This window comes from Ornithodoros turicata, chromosome 6 (assembly GCF_037126465.1).
Source record: "Ornithodoros turicata isolate Travis chromosome 6, ASM3712646v1, whole genome shotgun sequence".
NCBI lineage: Eukaryota > Metazoa > Arthropoda > Arachnida > Ixodida > Argasidae > Ornithodoros > Ornithodoros turicata.
The window spans coordinates 25930846-25951453 of NC_088206.1; the positions used below are offsets into that span (position 1 = coordinate 25930846).

At 44.7% G+C, this 20608-nt stretch overlaps 1 protein-coding gene across 4 annotated transcripts in view; it reads right to left on the reverse strand.

Annotated features, from left to right (window-relative positions):
• The window catches only part of LOC135396466 (uncharacterized), a 141140-nt gene that overhangs the window by 87664 nt on the left and 32868 nt on the right, over positions 1-20608 (reverse strand). For all 4 annotated transcript variants that reach the window (XM_064627453.1, XM_064627452.1, XM_064627454.1 and 1 more), the window contains one exon: positions 19089-19241. In XM_064627453.1, coding sequence (XP_064483523.1) covers positions 19089-19241 — 153 coding nt within the window. The remainder of the gene's footprint in view (positions 1-19088; positions 19242-20608) is intronic.

Below are 20608 nucleotides of genomic sequence, written 5' to 3' on the forward strand. Positions count from 1 at the left end.
GGTTGCGCGTTTAGGGACAACTAATTTATATGAAGACGATAACATACCGATAATGCATCACCGTACAGCAGCATTTACTCGTATCATTGTGAGCCATATTTGATTTGTTAAAATTTGTCGTCGTATTTGTTCAAAAATAAAAGCGCAAGTCGGCGTACTTGAATTGATATCCTTGAACTGCTTACGTCGAACGTCTGCAAATGTTGTACTTATGTGCCTTCGCGCACCATACTAGGCACAAAAGCATAGCTGATTAGAATAAATACTTCAAGAGGAAGTCATTCATGCTATTTATAGCTGGTTTTCCATTCCAGGCATGGTATGTGGCTGCATGGAGGATTCCGAAAAAGAAAAACAACAACATGGCTAATAGGATGTTGCTGCCCAGGGAGTCCTGGCCGAAGAGGTGAGCTGTTAGAATCATCGTAAGGTTCTGTTGTGAAGTGAGAAATTTTGTAGTAGCGCACGAATGTTAATTCGTGCACTACTTTTATAAAAAAGAAACCAGAAATGGAAAGTTATGCATACATCATTTCATGAATTTTAATGTATCACTATTTGATATTCACATGTTTCCATTAAGGGAACGAACTAATGAACCTAAATTCATCTCATGGTCATGCTCTGTGTTTACATGAAAGTCACATTTTTAAGGCTTGTCATTCTTTTGTCTAGATGAAGCTTTATGTTAACCTTGTATGAAATAACAGACACATATCAACACCTGCGCAGCTTGTGCACATTAAAACCAGCCATGTAGAGACAAATGCTTGTTTTTTTTTTTAATATTCTAGCCTATTCATGGTTGCTCTTCGCTTCTTGCAGGTTTACTCATTCCAGAAGCAAGAATTGTACCATTGTAAGGCGAATGGAAATAAACTGACATCGACTGAGATAGGTGTTCCTTCTTGGCCAGTGTGTAGGATGACTCCAAAAGCGTCACAACAAAGCTAATATTCATCTAGCTAACTCCACATAGTACCCTGCTTCACATCAACATCAACACTACCTTGTGGGAGTACACATTACACAATATGTTGCATTGTGCTGTGGTATGATAACATACCGTTTGTCTCGCAATATGTGTATATAAATATGATAAAGGCCCTAAGGGCACAGTGCATGGCTTATACCCTGCTGAATATACATCCATACCTGGCTGCGACATTGCATATCAATGCAGGTTACAATACACATTTTGACATTTGGCCGTAATGAGACACTTGGGGATTAAAGGATTATCGGCCGTATTAAGACTTTCGGCCGTATTGAGACATCGGCCGTAATGAGATCAATTGTGATCTAGGCTCCAGACCGGTTATAGAAAAATGGGAGGCTCACGAACACGTGGACGAAATGGGACAACAGGCAAGAATTGGCAAACATAGCGAAAGATAAGGAGGTTAGTGGTTACGTGGGGAAAATTCCAGAACGAGCAAAGTTTTTTTTAAAATATATTTGTAATACAATGTTGTGGCATGCAATAAAGAAAGCAGAAAGCAGTGGCCATGCAAAACATAACAGATGATAATGGAGATAGAAGGGAACAGCATATTTTATTTGTGAAGTGTTTCTAGGGTGCCTTGTGATTTGTTGATATCGGACGGGTGAAGAGCGTTGAACTTGTATATGAGATAAGACTCCCTATCACGTCTGTCACATGTGGATCTAAACCTGGTTTCTAGAATATATAGTTTAATGCTGTCAAAATTGTGACCAGGAACGTTAAAGTGTACGGCGACTGCTTTGGGGAGTTTGTTGCCTGGATGACCAGGGACTTCTCAGACTGGCTTCGTGAGCTGGACCGCGATATGAAGCGGACTGGACGGAAGATATGTCTTCTATTGGATAACTGCTCAGCACACCATGTAGAAGGTACCAAGCTCGAAAACGTGGAACTGCTGTTCTTTCCTGTGAACTGCACTTCCAAAATCCAGCCCTTGGATCAAGGCGTAATTCACAGTGTGAAGTGCGCATACAGACATCGTTTCATCGAGCCGCTGTTGTTCAACTTACACCAGAAGAGGAATTTCCAAGTTGAGGTGCTTCAAGCTGAACAAATGCTGTCAGCAGCTTGGCAAGGAACGAAAGTTGAGGTTATTGTCAACTGCTTTCGGAAGACAGGCGTTCACCGACAGGAAGACCGCTCATGCAGCGACGGTGTTGGAGCCGCCGCTGACAGTGATGAAGTTCTGCCACCGGCTCTGGTATCTGCCTGGAGATCTTTGTGCACGGAGAAAGACATCGTACCTGAGAACGTCACGCTTGAAGATTTTATTAGTGGAGACGACAGTGTGACCGCAATAGAACGGTTAACAGATGCAGCTATTGTCGAAAGTGTCTGCGGGAATGCAGACAGTGACAGTGACGATACGGACCTGTTACCAAGTACGGTATGTGTTAAGTTGTGGATGCTACAGACGTGCTTCAGCGGTATGCTTGTTGCACGGAAAGCAATGAACGAGGAGTGAATGCGATATGGGTTTATGAGCAATTCGTTATGCCGTTTCTCATGCGGTTGTCCCAGGCAAAGGTAACGGACTATTTTAGCACGGATTCAGCCCTGAGAAAACTAAGTCATGTACGCATGACTCATGTACGTCTAAGTCCTCGGACACGATTAAACATTGCTTTCTCCGTTTACTGTGCTCTTTCTCTCATGTTTTGGATGGCATCTTACATCGCGGAGTCGGGTACTCGATGTAATGAATTTCTCGATGTAACGAAATTTTACAAAATTTTTGCGACTATGTTACATCGAGGTTTAACTGTATATATATGTATAGAAGTTGCAGAAAAAAATGCGGAAACAAATTTTAGGGAAGTTGCAAACACTGGCATTGAGGAGTGCTCAGTCACCCTCCCAGGTGTATATCACTCACCGAGTGACCCCTGGTTTGCCAATTCCGAACGATGCGCAGCTACCCAGAGCTGACGAGCCGCAAACACAGCGAAACACGTGTCCTCTGGTGCTATCGCATCATTCCATGAGTATCTGTTTCACTGCGTGCAGCAATAGAAGCCATCTTAATATGTAATTTTGAATTTCAAACACGTGTAGTGTCATCTACTTGTTTCTTTAATGGCTTTTTTTTTCCTGCATTATAATTCACTGGCTTGCACTGTGGCATTGAGGAGTGCTCAGTCATCCACCCAGGTGTATTTCGCTCGCCGAGTGACCCCAGGTTTGCCAATTCCGAACGATGCGCAGCTACCCAGGGCTGACGAGCCACAAACACGGCGAAACATGTGCCCTCTGGTGCTGTCGCATTGTTTCATGAGTATCTGTTTCACTGCGTGCAGCCATAGAAGCCATCTTAATATGTAATGTTGAATTTCAAACACGTCTAGTGTCATCTACTTGTTTCTTTAATGGCTTTTTTTTCTTTTCCTGCATTATATATATATATATACATATAGATTGAGAAGTTACCCGTGAAAAAGAACTCGTTATAAGTTAAGTTACTGTCTTCAAAATGTAACTAAGTTAATAACAAAGTTCTTCAGCCTGAAATGTAACTCGCAGTTACTGAGTTACTTTAAAAAGAACGAGTTACTTCCAAGTTATTTCGGACACCAAAATAGCATTACGCAGGTGCAGCACACGTGAGCAGTTGAGTTAGACGTTGAGTTGCCTGCGGAGGAGTGCAACACGCTTAGATCGTTTTCGTTTATGTCCAACAATAGACCTCTCTCCGTTTGTAAACAAATGACGTCATAGTGTTCGACAGCGCCAAAATTTGGTAGAATTGAACTACGCTCGAAACTAGAGGTGAACAAGGTCGCGCCCGAAAGCCACGGTCTTAAGGAGATTACGATATGGTCCCTTAAAGGGATGCGACCCTCGGTCCTACTTTTCTTTGAATGGGAGGAAGCGAACAAGTGTCTGTTCGTGAAACCCAGCTCTCGCCTTCCGCTTTGTTTCGCTTTCAGTCTGTCTACCAATGTCATGATGACGTTTCTCTGGTAGATGTGTATTCGAACGCTTTTCATCTTACTCCCTGTGGGCGCACAATGGTTCAGCTTCATTTCAATGGCAGCAGTTCTTACTTCCTGAATAAAATACTGTCATTGATTTAGTATCACGTTTTATGGCAAAAAATGCCATGAAGGTACTGGAGAGAAAGCTAGAAAATACTGTATAAGTAGCAATTTTCGCGAGGACCTATTTTTCGCGAATTTAAGGTCCCGCGAAATATTCAAACCAATGCCAGCAAAATACGTGAAAGAAATATTTAAGAAATTTGACCCAGGACACTGAGGCAACTTATGTACACAGGGTTTCTTACACTATTACTCTGCATTGTCTCGCAAAGTGTTCAGTTTGCCGCTGCAAGTGGAGACAGTAGTCCCGCCTTCACGTACGAATCCCGCGCGGATGTAGGCGTCCCGCGATTTCAGTTCCTTGTAAGCCTGGATCATCCAGCAAGCGTGTATGCACTCTGCCACGCGTATAGACCTTTGTAAAATGCAAATGATCTGTCCAGTATATTGACGTGCAAGTCGTGTTTATTTTTACTTACGTTGAAGCCGAGTTTTTGTGCAATTCTTGCAAATTTTTTTGGCAGCGATTCGGGAGTTTGCTTCACTGCGATGACAAGAATGACGGGAGGCAGGGCAATTCGGCAATGGCGCAGATACAAGCCGAGTAGGACCCCCTAATCGCAGCCCTTTCAGTCAGAAGTGCTCAAAAGGAAGACGAGTTACCCAGTTGTGATACCTTTTATTAGCTTCTTCCAGGAAGTTCAGGGTGGATGGCCCCTAAGACGCAGGGTGGACGCAGTGCCGCACCGCAAATTTAAGGTTCCGCAAATATTTGCCTGATCGTGGTTTCTCACAAATTCGCGAATTATTGAGCCCGCGAATTTAACCACTTATACAGTATGCGAACGTGAGTGAAAAGCCAGTTAAAAGCAGGGTGTCGAACCGCAAACAATACGGGTTCGGTTCGGGTACGGGTTCGCGTTGCTTTGATTTCGTTCCGGTTCAGTTCCGGTTCGGCCATGCCAAAAATCGAACCGGTTCGCAAACCGGTTCTCAACCTCGAACCGGTTCACGAACCGGTTCAACGCTTCTATTTTATATGTTCCATAAAACTGCTTTTATCAGGAAATGCGTGGCTAATAGCGTACCGCTGTTGTCTGCATTGACGTTTTTAGCGGTCAGGTACTCCCTTTAGCGAGAGAAAAGAGAAATGGATGAAGCGTCGTAGACCTGCTACTTTCTGTTCCTAAAATCTCTTTTTTCACACGCACAGTGCCAGCAAGATACACTTAAAGGAAGCCTAATAAGATGGACAGCGTTACATAGACGATGGTACTTGCCGGCAGACTGCATTCGCAGCGTGAATCGATCTGAAACCGTACGGAAGCATGTCGAAAATAAGCCTGCCAGCCTTACTCTGTCCGAGCTCACAGCAGTGTACTAGTTAATCCACAACACAAAGGCAAGGCAAAGGCAACAGGCGACACAATTGCACTAACAATAAGCAGAACTGCATTTACTTTTCAAACCACGACCAATCAAACAGGCACTGTTCTGCGTACGCTACTTCTCCACTTCTCATGTTTCTAACTTGTGTAATTTTTACTGCTCACGTGTAAAGGGAAATGTTGGGAGCTTACTTAATCACATATTCGTCCTATAGAGCTACATAACTGGCCTACTCCATTCCTGTTTCATTCGTCCGCTTGGCGCCTCGTCTCTGAAGAATAGACGCCGCAGCGCGTGCGTGGGGCGCTAGACACGGCGCTCACAAGGACAACCGAGGACAACTGCGCTTCAGCGTGTTAAAAAGACGCTGGGAGTATATTTACTATATGTCCTCGTTTGTCTGCTAGGTGATAATTTCCGAAATTCATGATGTGGACGTGTGATGATGATACCAAGGTGTCTTCGTTCTGGGATTGAGAGGAACTCTTATGCTGACTTCTTTTATGTCCGAACCGTTTTGTTGAGAACCGGTTACCGCTATTATTTTTTACGGTTCTGCTCCGGTTCGGGTTCAACAGTGTCATGAAAATTTCGGTTCGGGTTCGGGTACGGTTCCGGCAAAATTAACGGTTCGGGTACGGTTTTCGGTTCGGGTTCGGGTTCGGTTCGACACCCTGGTTAAAAGCAACTTGGAACTTAACTTAAGTTACTTTGGCAAAGTTACCTGAAAAAGGAACGAGTTCCTCTGAAAGTTACCACGGCGCAGAAGTACCGAGTTAAGTTACAAGTTATCAAAAAAAGGAACTTAATTACAGTAACGAGTTACTTGTAACAAGTTACCTCGAACTCTGTATATATATATATATATATACTCATGGAACAATGCGACAGCACCAGAGAGCCCTGGGTAGCTGCACATTGTTCGGGATTGGCAAACCAGGGGTCACTCAGCGAGCGATATACACCTGGGAGGGTGACTGAGCACACCTCAATGCCACAGTGCAAGCCAGTGAATTATAAAGAGGGGGGAAAAAGCCATTAAAGAAATAAGTAAATGACGCTAGACGTGTTTGAAATTGGTAGCTGCACGTTGAGCATATGTTTACAGTTTGACCGTGCACTCCCAGCCGAGTACTATACAGTCAACCCTCGATTTATGCAATAACAATGAATGTTGGGCAAGTTGGTATGTGTGCACCTCCCCCAAAGCATCAAGCGGCAAAAGCACCAAATAATCATCCATATACTTGAAGGCCCGTTTTGTCGGGTGTGTTGCTCACAGTGGTGGGGATCAAACGGGCCTTCATATATGTGGATGATTATGTGGTGCTTTTGCCGCTTGATGCTTTGAGGGAGGTGCACGTATGTGAGGACAAGGCTCGGCAGGTGATTGATGTGTTTCATCGCTTCGGTGTTGGCCTGAAGTTCACGAGCGAAGTTGCTGTAGAAGGGGTTCTCAGGTTTTTAGATCTTAGGTTGTGTTCTAGTAAGGATCACTTGTGCTGGGGTTTTTCCGTAAGGTCGAAAATGGCGTTGCTGCCTTTTGAATCAGGGCATTCTAAGATTGTTAAAAGAGGAATTGTTGGGTCTTGTATTGTTGCAGCTCTTACTAAGTCATGCTTGCACAAGGTTGCTGAAGCGTACACTCAGCAGTGTGACCGCATTCTTCAGAACGGGTACCCCGTGTCTTTGCTCCAGAGTGTCTGTGACACGTTATTGAGGGAATCAAAGGATCAAACTGGTACTGACCAGGAGGGAGAGTCTAGGCGTAAGAAGTTCCTCGTCGTCCCGTATATTCACTCTGTGTCTCAGAACTTAAAGAAGGTTGGGGAACGTTCTGGGGTTAATGTACTGTTTTCAGCTCCATTTAAGCTGGGCAGGTTATCTGTGATTGTCAAGGCTCCTGCACGGAAGCCTGTGTGTGGCCTCAATCATGTTAGGCCTTTTGTGTCCTGTAGGTTAGGTGTGGTCTATAGTATCCCCCTCTCGTGTGGTCTATTTTATATAGGCCAGACGGGTCGGTCCGTCAATATTAGGCTCAGAGAGCATGCTTCATCTTTGGGTGGCACACCCTCTGGTCATCTTGCGCTGCATTGTAGTAGATGTGGGTGCAACCCGATTTTTCAAGACACTGTAGTTGGTGCTGTGTCATCTAATGCCTTGACTGGAGAAATAGTAGAGGCCTATGCTATCAGTAAGATAGGTGTTAAGTGCGTGAGTCATGTGTCAGTAACATTATCGGAGAGGGAGATTTTCTTCCTTGATAGCAGCGCATGAAGGCCACTTATCTCTGTTTGGGATGACCCTGATTGAGGCTGTTGCTTCCGTAGGTGGCGTCGCGATGTGCGCGATTGTGTCTTTTGGTCACATTAAAATTGAGTTGTGAGTAGCGCTGGTGTTGTCGTCTTCTTCTAGTCCGTGTTTTTGTGCGCTTTCTACCATGTCGTCATGTCCTCGATTTATGAACACCCTCGGTTTCCTGAAAAATCGTTCATAAATCAAGGGATTCATAAATCGAAAATTCCGTTAGGTAAGTACTATTGAGCAGATGGAACAGTATTTGAGAGTTGGGATTGTGTTTATAATGCAACATATAATTCGCACAATAGCTGACATGGGCGAGGACCACGTCACTAGTATGCTCTGAAATCCTCCTGACCCCACAGTTTCCCTGTCGACTGCGGCCACCTCATTCATAAATTGAGGTCAGGAACACTTGGTCCCCTTAATGCGTCCCTGGGAAACCTGTTTGTTGTTCGGATTTCGAGGGTTTAAAAATCGAGGGTGCCATACCTGGAAAAAGTTTTGTCCGTTACGGCGTCATTCATAAGACCATGGAATAATCCCTTCGAAGGTTTCTGTTGACCTCGGAACGATCCGTTCATAAACTGAGAGCAAAAACGCTGGGCAACTCCTAGTTCGTACCCAGAAATTCCATTCATTATTCGGATATCGAGGTTTATAAAATGAGAGAAAAGCCCATGTAGAACGTTTGGTTCCTCATGCTCCTGTTCATAAAACGAGGGAATTCATAAATCGAAGGTTCATAAATCGAGGGTTGACTGTATATATATGGCGCGAATATGACCCGTCAGGACTAAAGGACGAAGAAGTACGAAAAAGGACAAAGAACGACGACGAAGACAGTGCCACAGTTGAAACGTAGACCGTTCTTTTAAACGTCTCATAGTATGTTACAGTCGAACCAAATCGCTTAATTCGAAATTCCGGATAATTCGAACTTATACATAGGTCCCGTCCAACTCCTATGCATTTCAATGGCAAAAAACTCCCGACAATTCGAACTGGTGAACAGACACAATGGCTAATTCGAACCATTATTTTCCCACGTGGCCGGCCGTCTCCAACTCCCATCGCCTCCTGAACGCTGATCCTGACCCGCAAGCGCTGTACATGACGCATTTACCCTTTACCACGTGTTCCAGAGGCACTGACCTCCTTACAGCAGCCGAACTGAAAGGCAGGGGACGCGCAATCGGCGTAATCTCCTTGGGCTCCCTCCTTCCCTCTTTCTCTGTTCCTCCCCTTGCCTCCACCGTCGACTCCATGGATTGTGCCTACAGTGCACACCAGCAGCAGTCAGTTCATTTCGTGCATGACCTTGCGGACGTGAAGTCTGTGTGCTCCGACTGGACTGAGCCTAAAGACCCTGCTACAGACAGTGATGATGACTTGGGTGAACAAACCAGTGAGCCGGTGCCGATAATAAGTGCATCGGAAGTAGCATCAGCACTAGATGTGACACGGCGCTACTTTTCTAGCGAGGGCAACGCGGACGCCACTCTCGAACTTTTACAGAAGAAGCTGCAAACCATGTTGACTGAATCGTGTTTCAGGAAGCGCGTGCAGATGCAGATAACAGATTACTTCATGATGTAAAGGTATGTTATCTCTTCTGTGAATAAATGCCGATTTTATGGCTTTGGGGATTTAATGTAGACTGTGCTGCATGATAGAACATCGAGGAATGTAAGCGAAGAGCACACTCGCAAGGCTTAGCCTCGCAGGCTGCAACGCGTCTGACATGATTTGTGCTCACCCCGCACTTACTCCCGTTATTCAGTGGGCCTCCCGCTAGTTCGAACTCCGCTTTATTCGACTGTATAATCCTTGTGTTCAATTACCCATTAAATAGACTAGTTTTTCCATAGAACTCCATGCATTCATATAAAGAGAACCAAAAATTTGTATAAATTCAAACAAGCCCTGCACGGGACTGAAAAATGTGTCATTCCATGCGGGATCTCACATGTTATTATCTGCATGCCATTCGATTTCGTATGTGCAGCCGTTTTAGAGATAACCTGGACAGCACGAGCCCCATAGAGATTCTGTTGGGGTGATTTCACCTTAAATATCAGTCCCTCCAGGTTTGATGTAGCTTCTTGCACCTGGCATACCCAAAACCTGTATCTTCCTCTACTGATCAAGCAGTAGCCTGCATGTCTCATGTTTTAGACTCTAAGCACCCTTCACTAACCCACTGTTTCTCACTTGTTAGATCCATCCGAAATGAACTCTTTCACAATAATATTCAGTGAAGATATATCACAGTCCCCGGCAGTTTCCACATCCCATTCCACTTGTTCTTTGCTACGAACATCGAAGTAATCGCTACTAGCTACTTTCAGTTGCCACACTTACGCATTCACCAGCTCCCAGAGAGTCATGCCTTAGAGCCGCCGTTTATTATGACATCTATGGCCACTCTCTCGAAACACTTGAAACATTTTCACATCACACTCGGTTTTAGACTGCATCTGCGCGTGCAGATGAGGTTTCATCTGTTGATGATCACAGCGCCATAGAAGCAGACAATGCTGCACAAGACCTCACAGCTGATCCAGACTTGACAGCCTCAACAGTGCTCAGAACCTCGAATGGGCTGAGCTGATGAAACAGCTAAGCGACGTAACGAAAATGTACGTGTCCTGTACACAAAGGCAAATACATTGGAAGACATTGAGAAAGGTTGTGTATTCTTCATGGATGAGATGGAAATTGCACAAGGTTATCATTATGACCGAGCCGAGGATTGTCTGTTAGGAGGCCCCACGGTTCCAGATCGACCAGAGGAACCCGTCAACCACGCACTTGTTTTCATGTTTGGTAGTTTAAATAGCAGGTGGAAACAAGTAGTGGCTTACTATTTCACAGCAAGGTCAGTTAATGGCGAGGACTTGAAGAACTTTGTTCTAAAGTTAGTGCAGTCCTGCTGTAGCACGTCTCTGCGTGTTCTGGTGGTCACAACCGACAAGGGGGCTGCAAATAGAGCTGTGTGGCGGCAACTTGGATTCTCCAGCCACAGGTGCTCTGAAACCATATGCTCTATCAGTCACCCGTGTTTGGAAGACAAGGTTCTATACTTCATGGCAAATCCTGTACATGTGTTGAAGAACATCAGGGGGCAGCTGCTAACATCAGGGACATTTACGCTCAGTGAAGACAAAGTGCGGCAAAATCGGCTTCCGAGCAACGAAGTAGACGCAAAGCCCATTCAAGCTGTGATCGATTTCGACAATACAAATGAGCTGAAGATCGCACCCAAGCTGTCAGACATTCACGTTAGCTCTGGACACTTCACCAAATGAAGGTTGGGGTAGCAGTTCAATTGTTCCGGGAATCCTCTCCTGCAATAAGATACCTCATTCAGGACGCAGAACATCACCAAGAGGCAGAGACGACAGCGTGGTTCCTGTTACTTGTATCCAAGTGGTACACCTTGATGTCTGCACGTTACCCAGTTGTTGCTCTGAGCCACTTGGACATGATGAAGTACAGAGAAGCTCTGAACACACTGCACCTTGCTAGGGATACCATCTTAGGGATGAGAACAGGAAATACTTCGCATTGGAAGCCATCACAACCTGGTGTTGTCATTTCCACTTATATAGTACTGAAGCTACAGCAAGAGTTGCTTGGCGAAGGGAATTACAAGCTTTTCCTCATTGGCAGGCTCACATTGGACGGCATAGAAAACTTGTTTTCAGTGATCAGGCTGAAAAAAACCTGTGCCTAATGCTTATGACATGAAGTGCTGCCTAAAACTGGTCTGTGTGAGCTCTTCTGTGTGAGTTTCTCTACATGCCGCGGGCACTCAGCTATGAACAAGATGATAGCAAATACCTGATTGACGTACTCTCTCAAGGACCGACACAGATTGTGACATCGGAAAATGAAACAATCACAAATGTTGAAAACTTATTTGTCGAGGAACTGTCGATTACAGGGGGTGACATCCTTTTCCATCTCGGAGGATTCATTCTTCGTTTTCAAGAATGTGGATGACTGTGAACAGTGCGAAGGTGTGCTTTTTGGTGGGAGCGACAGCCAGTACGGTGACCTCACCGCTCTCAAAGAGCATGTGAATGGTGGGAACAATCTGGTGCATCCTACAAACGATGTGGTTAATGTATTGGTGCAATGTGAAGAGTATTTCAAAAGCATCGTGGCAACAACAGGAATCCCGGCTTTGAAGTCTTTTTCATGCGATTGCTGGCTTCCTGGTGGAAAAATTTTCATCGTACCTGGAGACATGTACCATCCATAGACAGAAATTGGACAAGGCCTTAATTGCGACATATGTGCGTCTTCGAATCAGGATTCACCTGAAGCATGTGTCCACTGGTCAGTTATCTTCCCATTCGAGTGAAACTTGTGCAGGTGTTGCCCTGCCATAGTGTGCTTCCACGAAAGAACTGCCACTTGCACAAAGGTCCTATACAAGAAAGTGTGTTTTGGAACACTGAATACTGAATAAGTTGAAAAAATACCTTTGTTAATAAAAAATGAGTGACCATTTTTCTCAGAATATCACATGTGAAATTCATCTATTTTTAATTATTTCTCACCGTAACCGGTAACACACAACAAACTGGTGACAACAACAAGGTTCACACGGTGACTGCCATGGGAGATCAAGTGTTTTCAGTTACCTCATAAAGGGGGAGTATATGGATTTGTTGAGGAAAGGGCCTCATAAGAATCGCTGCGTGTCTGTGCTTGTGCAAGATGATTAAAGGACGATGGAAGTGAAAATAAGCTGAAAGCTGGTTACTTCATATTGCGGTGTGTACCAAAACAATGCAATGCGGAATTCGACTTAGATTTACATGTACAGTCAACCCTCGATTTATGAACACCCTCGGTTCCCCGAAAAATCGTCCATAAATCGATGGATTCATAAATCGAAAAATCAGTTAACTGAGTACTATCGAGCAAATGCAACAGTATTTCCGAGTTGGGATTGTGTTTATAATGCCATATATTGTGTAATTTTGCTTTTGACCATGCCTTCTGCTGTATCAATCTCACAAAGAACAGACGTTAGCGCATTCACACTCTGTTTATTATGCAATACTAAATTGTTTAATTTTGCTTTGGACCATGCCTTCCGCTGTGTCAATCTTGGAAATAAGAGATGTCACCACATTCGCACTGGACTGGTCTCGGATTTCCTCCGGGATTTTCAACCTCCGTTTATTAATCTCCGGGGGACAGTGACCACCTTATTCATCAACTGAGGTCAGGAACACTTGGTCCTTGTGCGACCCCGGAAAACCCGTTTGTTGTTCGGATTTCGAGGGGTTACGAACCGAGGGTGCAATACCTGGAAAACGTTTTGTCCGTTCAGGCGTCATTCATAAGACCACGGAATTATCCCTTTGAAGGTTTCTGTTGACCTCGGAACGATCCGTTCATAAATTGAGGGCAAAAACGCTGGGCAACTCCTAGTTGGTTCCCAGAAATTCCGTTCATTATTCGAGTATCGAGGTTCATAAAACCAGGGAAAAATGAATGGAAAAAGTTTGGTTCCCTGTGCTCGTGTTCATGAAACGAGGGAATTCATAAATCGAAGGTTCATAAATCGAGGGTTGACTGTATTAGTTGAAATGCTGCCATAATCGCGATATAAAATTGGGCTGCGGAGCACTCGGAGCCCCTGGTGAGCGTCGCCGCGCTGCCGTAGCAGACCACGGAAGTGACGCACATTGTCTCTCCTGTTGGAGTTCCCGACTTTCATCTCGCTATTGTTTTGCGATCGGAGGTGAAGAAAGAATGTACATGCTTGTACATTGTGCAAGAAAAATTGTACATGCTTGTGAAGTGTTTCCTGGCTGTGCTACAGCATGTTGCCGACCTCCTTTCGGCAACGCGAGGAGAGAGTGTTCCCACGACCATGTCTATAATACACGACCATAACACTCGCCCGTTCGCCTATGGGACTTCCGTCTGCGCCTCGAGGAGCGGAAGTGCCGTATTTACGCGCACCACTTGCGGGACCCAGAAGAGCGCCTGTTGTAGCTCAGCTGTGTGCAATATGAGTGGCCCTTGTGGTTAATTCTTCGTGCGTACATGTTTGTGTATTGTTGCAGGTTCTCTGTTCATGTAGAGCTAAGCGTTCTGAAACTAAATACTCAGAAATAGGCTGTGCTCTGAAGCGTAGGTGGCATGTAAAACTGTGGAACTCGTGCACTATGTGTCGTACATCGTACACATAAACTTGGCAGCAGCACCAAGCTCGTTCAGACTTTACGTTTCACGTGAGAGGCGTTCCGTGTTAACATACAGGGCAGTTACGGAGAATGGGTGAATGCGACCGTAAGAAGGAACTGTTCCTGGCAAAGAGATGACTGACACCTGTTACGACGTCCAACAGAATTTGTTGTATAAGCAAGCACTTCAGTTTTAAACCAGCAGTTGCTTGTTTTGTTTTCCTACTTATTGGTCCCTTTTTATTTTACTTTTACACATTTTTTTTCTTCTTTTGCGGTTTGCCATTACAATGCTCTGCTAACCTGCAGTCAAAAACTTCTAATATTAAAATTACCGTGATAATCTAACAAATAAATGCTATTTTTCCTTGCTCACTTGTTATGTTCATCGTTATTTCTGTAATTCCAGATGACATCTTCATCACAGTATTTATGGTACTAGTTACGACATTTAAATACTGTATATTTTATATTTAAATACTCCTATCGAAAAGCATGTATGAAGGGTATTTAAACACCCCTTTCAACAAAGTATTTTGTATTTATATTTAAATACTCAAAAAATGCATTTATGTCCACCCCTGGTTGGAGGCCACGGTTCATTATTTGTTTTTTTTTTCAGAGAGAAATGCGTAAAAGGTCCTCAGCTATATTATGGTACACACTGCCATCCAAAGAGTGCACCCTATATGAAAGGAAACAATCGCAATTCGCAATGAAGTTACTTGTGTCAAGACGCCGCGATATATTTCGAGCCACTTCTCCTGTAAGACAGCATTTGAGCGCGGAACTCATGGAATGAAATACTTGTGTTCGACACTGCTTTTTTCGGCTTGCAAAGCGGGACGGTGCAGTACACCATCACATCTGCACCATGCACAAACCATGCACTGGAGACAAACACTGTCCACCGCGTGAAAAATAGCAAAAACCAAACTCGAATGACGGCAGCAACGGTATCCGCATAGCATGCGTCGTCTGCCAAGGGTCCCGTATTCAGCGCCACAAACGTGCGGCGGCCGCTTGGCGAAACTATATCAGTGGCGCTGGGGCTACGTGCGAGTGTGATGGTCGTGTATTATAGAGATGGTCGTGAGTGTTCCTTGGACGAACGATACACGGATAGACAGCACAAACATAGCATCAAACATCAACTGGCGTTTATTACAAAGATAACACGACCGAGGCTGGCCCCCAAAATCCTTCCGAAGGAAGGTGACCTCATTCCCTCTAGGGGTGACAGTCTTGCTGCTTGCTGTATTTTCACGGAAACGGAAGGCACAAACCTTTACCTCCACTTGGCGATTCGGCATACGTCTAATTTCCGCTGCGGGGGAAAAAAAAAGAGAAAAAACATAGGTACGAACCCATCTCTCATTGGATATATCGCCTTCAGACTTCAGCGAGATCTCCGAATCGAACATCTTGAGGCGTTGTTCAGAATTCGACATGTTTATCCCGTTCACCTGGCAGCCGCACATGGAGCTCGAGAGATATTTGACGTCACGTGCTCCTCAGATTATCCCGCAATGCTTTGCGGCAGTTGGCGTGCTCCATGGGCGATCGTGTCGGGTGGGTGGCCCAGCGGGCTCGTAATCGTCAAAAATATGCCCATCTGTACACTGTACTCACAAAATATTGGTGGCACCATAATTCTACGTAAGATTTACACCTTGTTCGGATCCTTTCTTGCAATTGACAAATTTCGCTTCCGTTGTCCTTTAAGCATCGAAAACAGCGCAAAAACAGAAAGGCATGCACGACGGAAAAGATAAAAATGTGCAGCAAATAATCCCAAACATAAGTTTAAATTATAGTAAAATTGTTGTTTATAAATAAACAATGTAATGCGCACCATCGCCTTACTTTACACAGTTTTTGCTCGTTTTGCATTAACTTCCTCTTTCTTTATGCACGATACGTTTACGCTTGAGTATTTTGTTGTCCATATATGCAAGTACTTCCGTAACCCGTTGAATAAATGACCAACACCGCCTGTTCCAAGTTCCCCTTAGCATTGTTCACGGAGCTGTCACCGAAGCGCAGCCTGCGCTTGGCCACGTAATGACGGACGTCGTAGCAGACGACGGAGCTGTCCTCACCCTGCAAAGAGGGCGCAAGCAGCAACTATCGAGGCACCCTAATACCCTTTTTTTCCCTCCCTTTGTTCCGAAGTGCCATTTCACAGGTTTTAGTTGGGTTTAACCCCGAACCTGCGAGCCTCAAGTCAGGGTGCAGATTCCGGGAATAATAGGGCTGAACCCAAAAAGTTCAGGCTCTGATCACAGTTCTGATATTAAAGAAGCTCAGAAAGCACTTCAATTACTACAACGTCTTCACGCCAATCCAATGAGCTGCCTATTAAAATGCGCCATGTGAAGTGATTCATTTAACAGGCATACAAATATCGCAGAATCTGATTTTAAAAATCACAATCATGTGCAACGGTGGCAATGCCCGGAACGATCCGACCAGCCGCTCATGTCACTTTGATGTCACTATGGTACAGTTGAACCTCGTTATAACGAACACGGATACAACGAATTATCGGTTATAACGAAGTGAATGCAAAGTTTGGTCGGTTTCTGCTTTATTTCAGTGGCAGTTCTACTTTTATAACGAAACCAACAACGCAAAATTCCACGCGATATCTGTTATAACGTAGCATATTTGACCTTTCATGTTGCTCAACTGCGTGCGCGAGCATAAAAAAAAAAAAAAAAGACCGTGCAACCAACGCGAACTCTCAGGCATTCATATTATGCGATGTCCGAACATACGCGCCCTCGCTCGTTTCAGGTGCTGGCGAGGCGGTCACCGCGATGGATGCGCGAGCAGGGCGCCACCACATGCACGTGCAGAAACCATAAGATGGCAGTCAAACGGAAAGCGATCCCTGTGGAAACAAAACTACGTACGGGTCTTGGAACGAGGTGACGCGATCGACAATAAGGAACTCTTTGTGAATGCCAGGCTCACTACCTGCCGTGGACGCTCCGCCCGAAAGTCAATCGCAATCGGAGCCGTCGACAGACGACGCAAATTGGCGCCGACTGGCCTTGCCAGAGATACCTTTTGATGACTTTGTTTCCGACGACGACAACTTCTGTGTGGCACCAGAGGTAACTGACCAAGAAATCGTCGACCAGCTTGCGTTGCCGGGAGGTGACGAGAACAGCGAAGAAGAAGACAGCGCAGACAAAATTGAAGGGCCGCCGTTAAAAAGCTGGGAGGCAGCGGACATGGCTAGCAAACTGCGTAGCTATCTTGGGAAGCTAATCACAGTCAAAACTACCGAAGTCGAAAGAGTGTTTTGTTGCGCAGATATGGTGTAAAAGTTCACTCTTGAGAACGTGCTTGAGAACCGTCAGACCAAGATAACTTCTTTCTTCAAATAAATTGTCTTCTGTACTGAAGGAATATGACCACGTTGTGTCTAGCGGTTGTTTTCTCGTCGCAACTCAATGTGAAATGTGAACTTGCACGTTTTTATAATGCTCCCCATATGTTGAAATAGCACGTTTTTGTAGTTTACCACCGCCCCCGTTCGTATGCCAATATCACAGGCCCCATCGTGGCTTCGTTTGGTGTGATGTTTACTTTTATAGCGAATATCGGATATAACGAAACGATTCTGGGTCTCGGTGCTACTTTATAACGAGGTTCTACTGTATGGCGGCCTGCTTCGTTTGGAGAATTGTCTGTGAGAATTGTTTTTACTTGGAACAATGCCGTAATCTGCAGCACTAGAAGAAGTGTTCCTTTCCGATTTTTCTTTGATTTATCAGATACAGTAAACAAACCTTGGTCTACAGGCACCCAAGGTTAGGCTGCAAGATTGTGGAGGCCACCCTGAATAGCATTAGCCCAAAAATGGTCAACCTGTCCCCACTCCAGCTCATTTTTGTCTTCTGCGACGTTCCGGAGTAGGTGGATTTTGAGAATAAACTTCACTTGCTAGTTGAACGCTGTTCCGTCCGTGTCTGCATTTTCTGTCGCATCCCTTATCATGATGCTTGTTACTATCGTTCTGTTGTGTGGCAGCAATGAACGTAAACATAGCACAACACTATGTGTTGCTTCATTTCACGCCATGTATCCATTGACCTTTGCAAAGACCAACTGTTGACCTCCCATTGACTGTTGCAAAGCCCAACAGAGCCAAGCAATGTCCAAGCCAAGCAATGTAAGAGCCAAGCAATCTAAATTTCCATTGTAGAAATCACTACGTAGTAAACAAGCAAAACTTGACTGTTTTGTCAAGCCAAGCAATGTCATGAACCGCCGCAATTTATGGTCAACTTACCAATCATCGAGCTAAACAACGAGAATTAGCCGAGGCAGTCTACAAACATTGACAAACAGACGCACCAGTTGTTTGATTTGACCTGAGCCGACCCATCAAGTTTTGTTTGCTTACTACATAGTGATTACCACAACAGAAATTTAGATAGCATTTTGTGCTGCTTTAGGAGCCTAGGAACTACCTGCTAAGGTATAGGAATCCCTACTAAGTATGGGTCTGCTTCCCATGGTGTAGTGAATTCGGTACACAAAATTTCACATTCCTCTATTAAGCAGTTCTTGTACTGTTGGGCTTTTAAAACTGTAATTTTTCAAGGAAAGGATGTTTTATCCATGCACACTTGCTGAATTGTAGTTCTAAGTTGTAGTAATTGTAGTTCTATGACTAGCTATCTTCAGAGTGCACGGACAGCTTCTTAATGTGGGATTGCAGAGACATAGCATTTCAATATGCATGTTTGGTGCACATAAATCAATATTCACAAAGTGAGTTCCTCAAAGAGGAGTTCTTTCTCCTCGGGCAGGAGGCTGATCTTGGTTATCTGGAACCATACAGTACTGCCATGGCTAGTCTTCTCAATTAGAAACATTAGCTATGCTGCTGTTTATGTTTGCACTCAATGCTGAAAATGTTGAGATAATGTGACATTGTAAAAAGGATCTCAATGTATAATTTTTTCTACTGTGAGAGACCTCAGTAGAAGAGAGCCCATGCTGGAAAGATGATATATGCCTAACAGAAAACTAAAAACCTTTCTATTGCATCCGTTTCTCTGTGCACAATGTGCCACTCAGATTTTTCGTGACTGAATCAATTGACCATTAAGTACTTACCTTCTGACGTCGGGTCATGTCTGTGTCTCATTTGGTCTTGTTCTGCCAAAATTGCAGTGTGGTATGGCTCCGTTTTCACTTCTACGATCGGATATTCATTTGAAGAGTCCGCTAGAGGTTCCTCTTTAATGTGACACATCCCAGGTGTTGCCTCTGAAGTAAAACAAACAAGGGAGAAGTAAGTCACATAGCAAAGCTTCAAGTAAAGTGACAGTAATCTCTGTCTCTCTTGTGGATCTAGTTAGGTTGTATTGCAACTTACCCGTACATATGGCATACAAGCACATTAGTGTGCAAAACCTTGCTCGGAATACAGTTGAACCTCTCAATAACGAACGTCCATTTAACGAAATCCTCCGTTTAACGAAAAATTTCTGTTGCACTAGCGCATCCCCATAGACGCCAATGTATTTTTGAGCTCGATTTAACGAAATACGTTCGTTTGGTCACCTCTATTTAACGAAGTCCCCGGGCTCTCCTGCGCGTGTCTTTACCCCTTAACCACAAAGAAAAGGAGGAGAAACTTTCCTTCTCCGTTGGTTTTACGCGAGTTTTCGTTGGTTACTTCGGTTGTCACGTGCTGGGGGCGCGAACGTGCCGACGTGTGCTTCGCCTCTGCCGGTAATCGGTGCGCCGATGCTGTGCGCCGCGACGGTGCGTCGCGCCGGCGCGAGGCTCTCTTCGCACCCGTTTTCGGACAAGAAAACACGCATTGCTGACATTTTTTGCTCACGCCTCGCGAAGTCTTATCTGCTTGTGTTGATGACGACGACAGTACGTTGTGGTTTTGTGCCTTTTCATTACTTTTTTTTTGTTCGCGCCGCTAATGCTGACGGTGGTAAAATGGGCATGATGCCGCTGCCGTTCAAGGTTCCATCGGCGCAGGCGTCTACGCGACATGTACCCATTTCTCGTTCTTTTCGGCGGCGTACTATTGTTCTTTCCGGACGTCGTGAGTGAAAGTGAACCAAAGAAACTTCGATACGCGAGCGCGTAGGAAAAAGCAGTCGAGGTTCATCCGGAGTTACGAAGGTAATGAACGCTCAGAGCGACACTGTGCACAAATTACGTGTTACCTAGCATTATGTAATGAATAAAGCTTGATATTTTGTGCCCTTCTTACCTTAGTACCTGTTTCATGACAAATGACGTTTTGCGGAACGCGCGGCGCTGGTAGTGCGGCGGCCATCTTCGTTTAACTTGGCGTGTTCCATTTAACGAATATCTCGATTTAACGAAACAAAGAGCCAGCATTTACAAATTCGTTATATAGAGGTTCAACTGTACTGTGTTCTTAAATGATGAATATCTAGATGCATGATATTCTCCTCAGACTACTCAGAATACTTTCACCGTTTGGGTAGTACATAGCTGCAGAACCTTACTATGACATCTTCGCCAAGAACATTCCCTAAAACATTCACTGCACATTTACAATTACACAGCTTACTGCAGTGTTACTATGACACATTCCTTTTGAGCATTCTGCGGAACATTTACTGTGTGAGAATGTGGCTTAC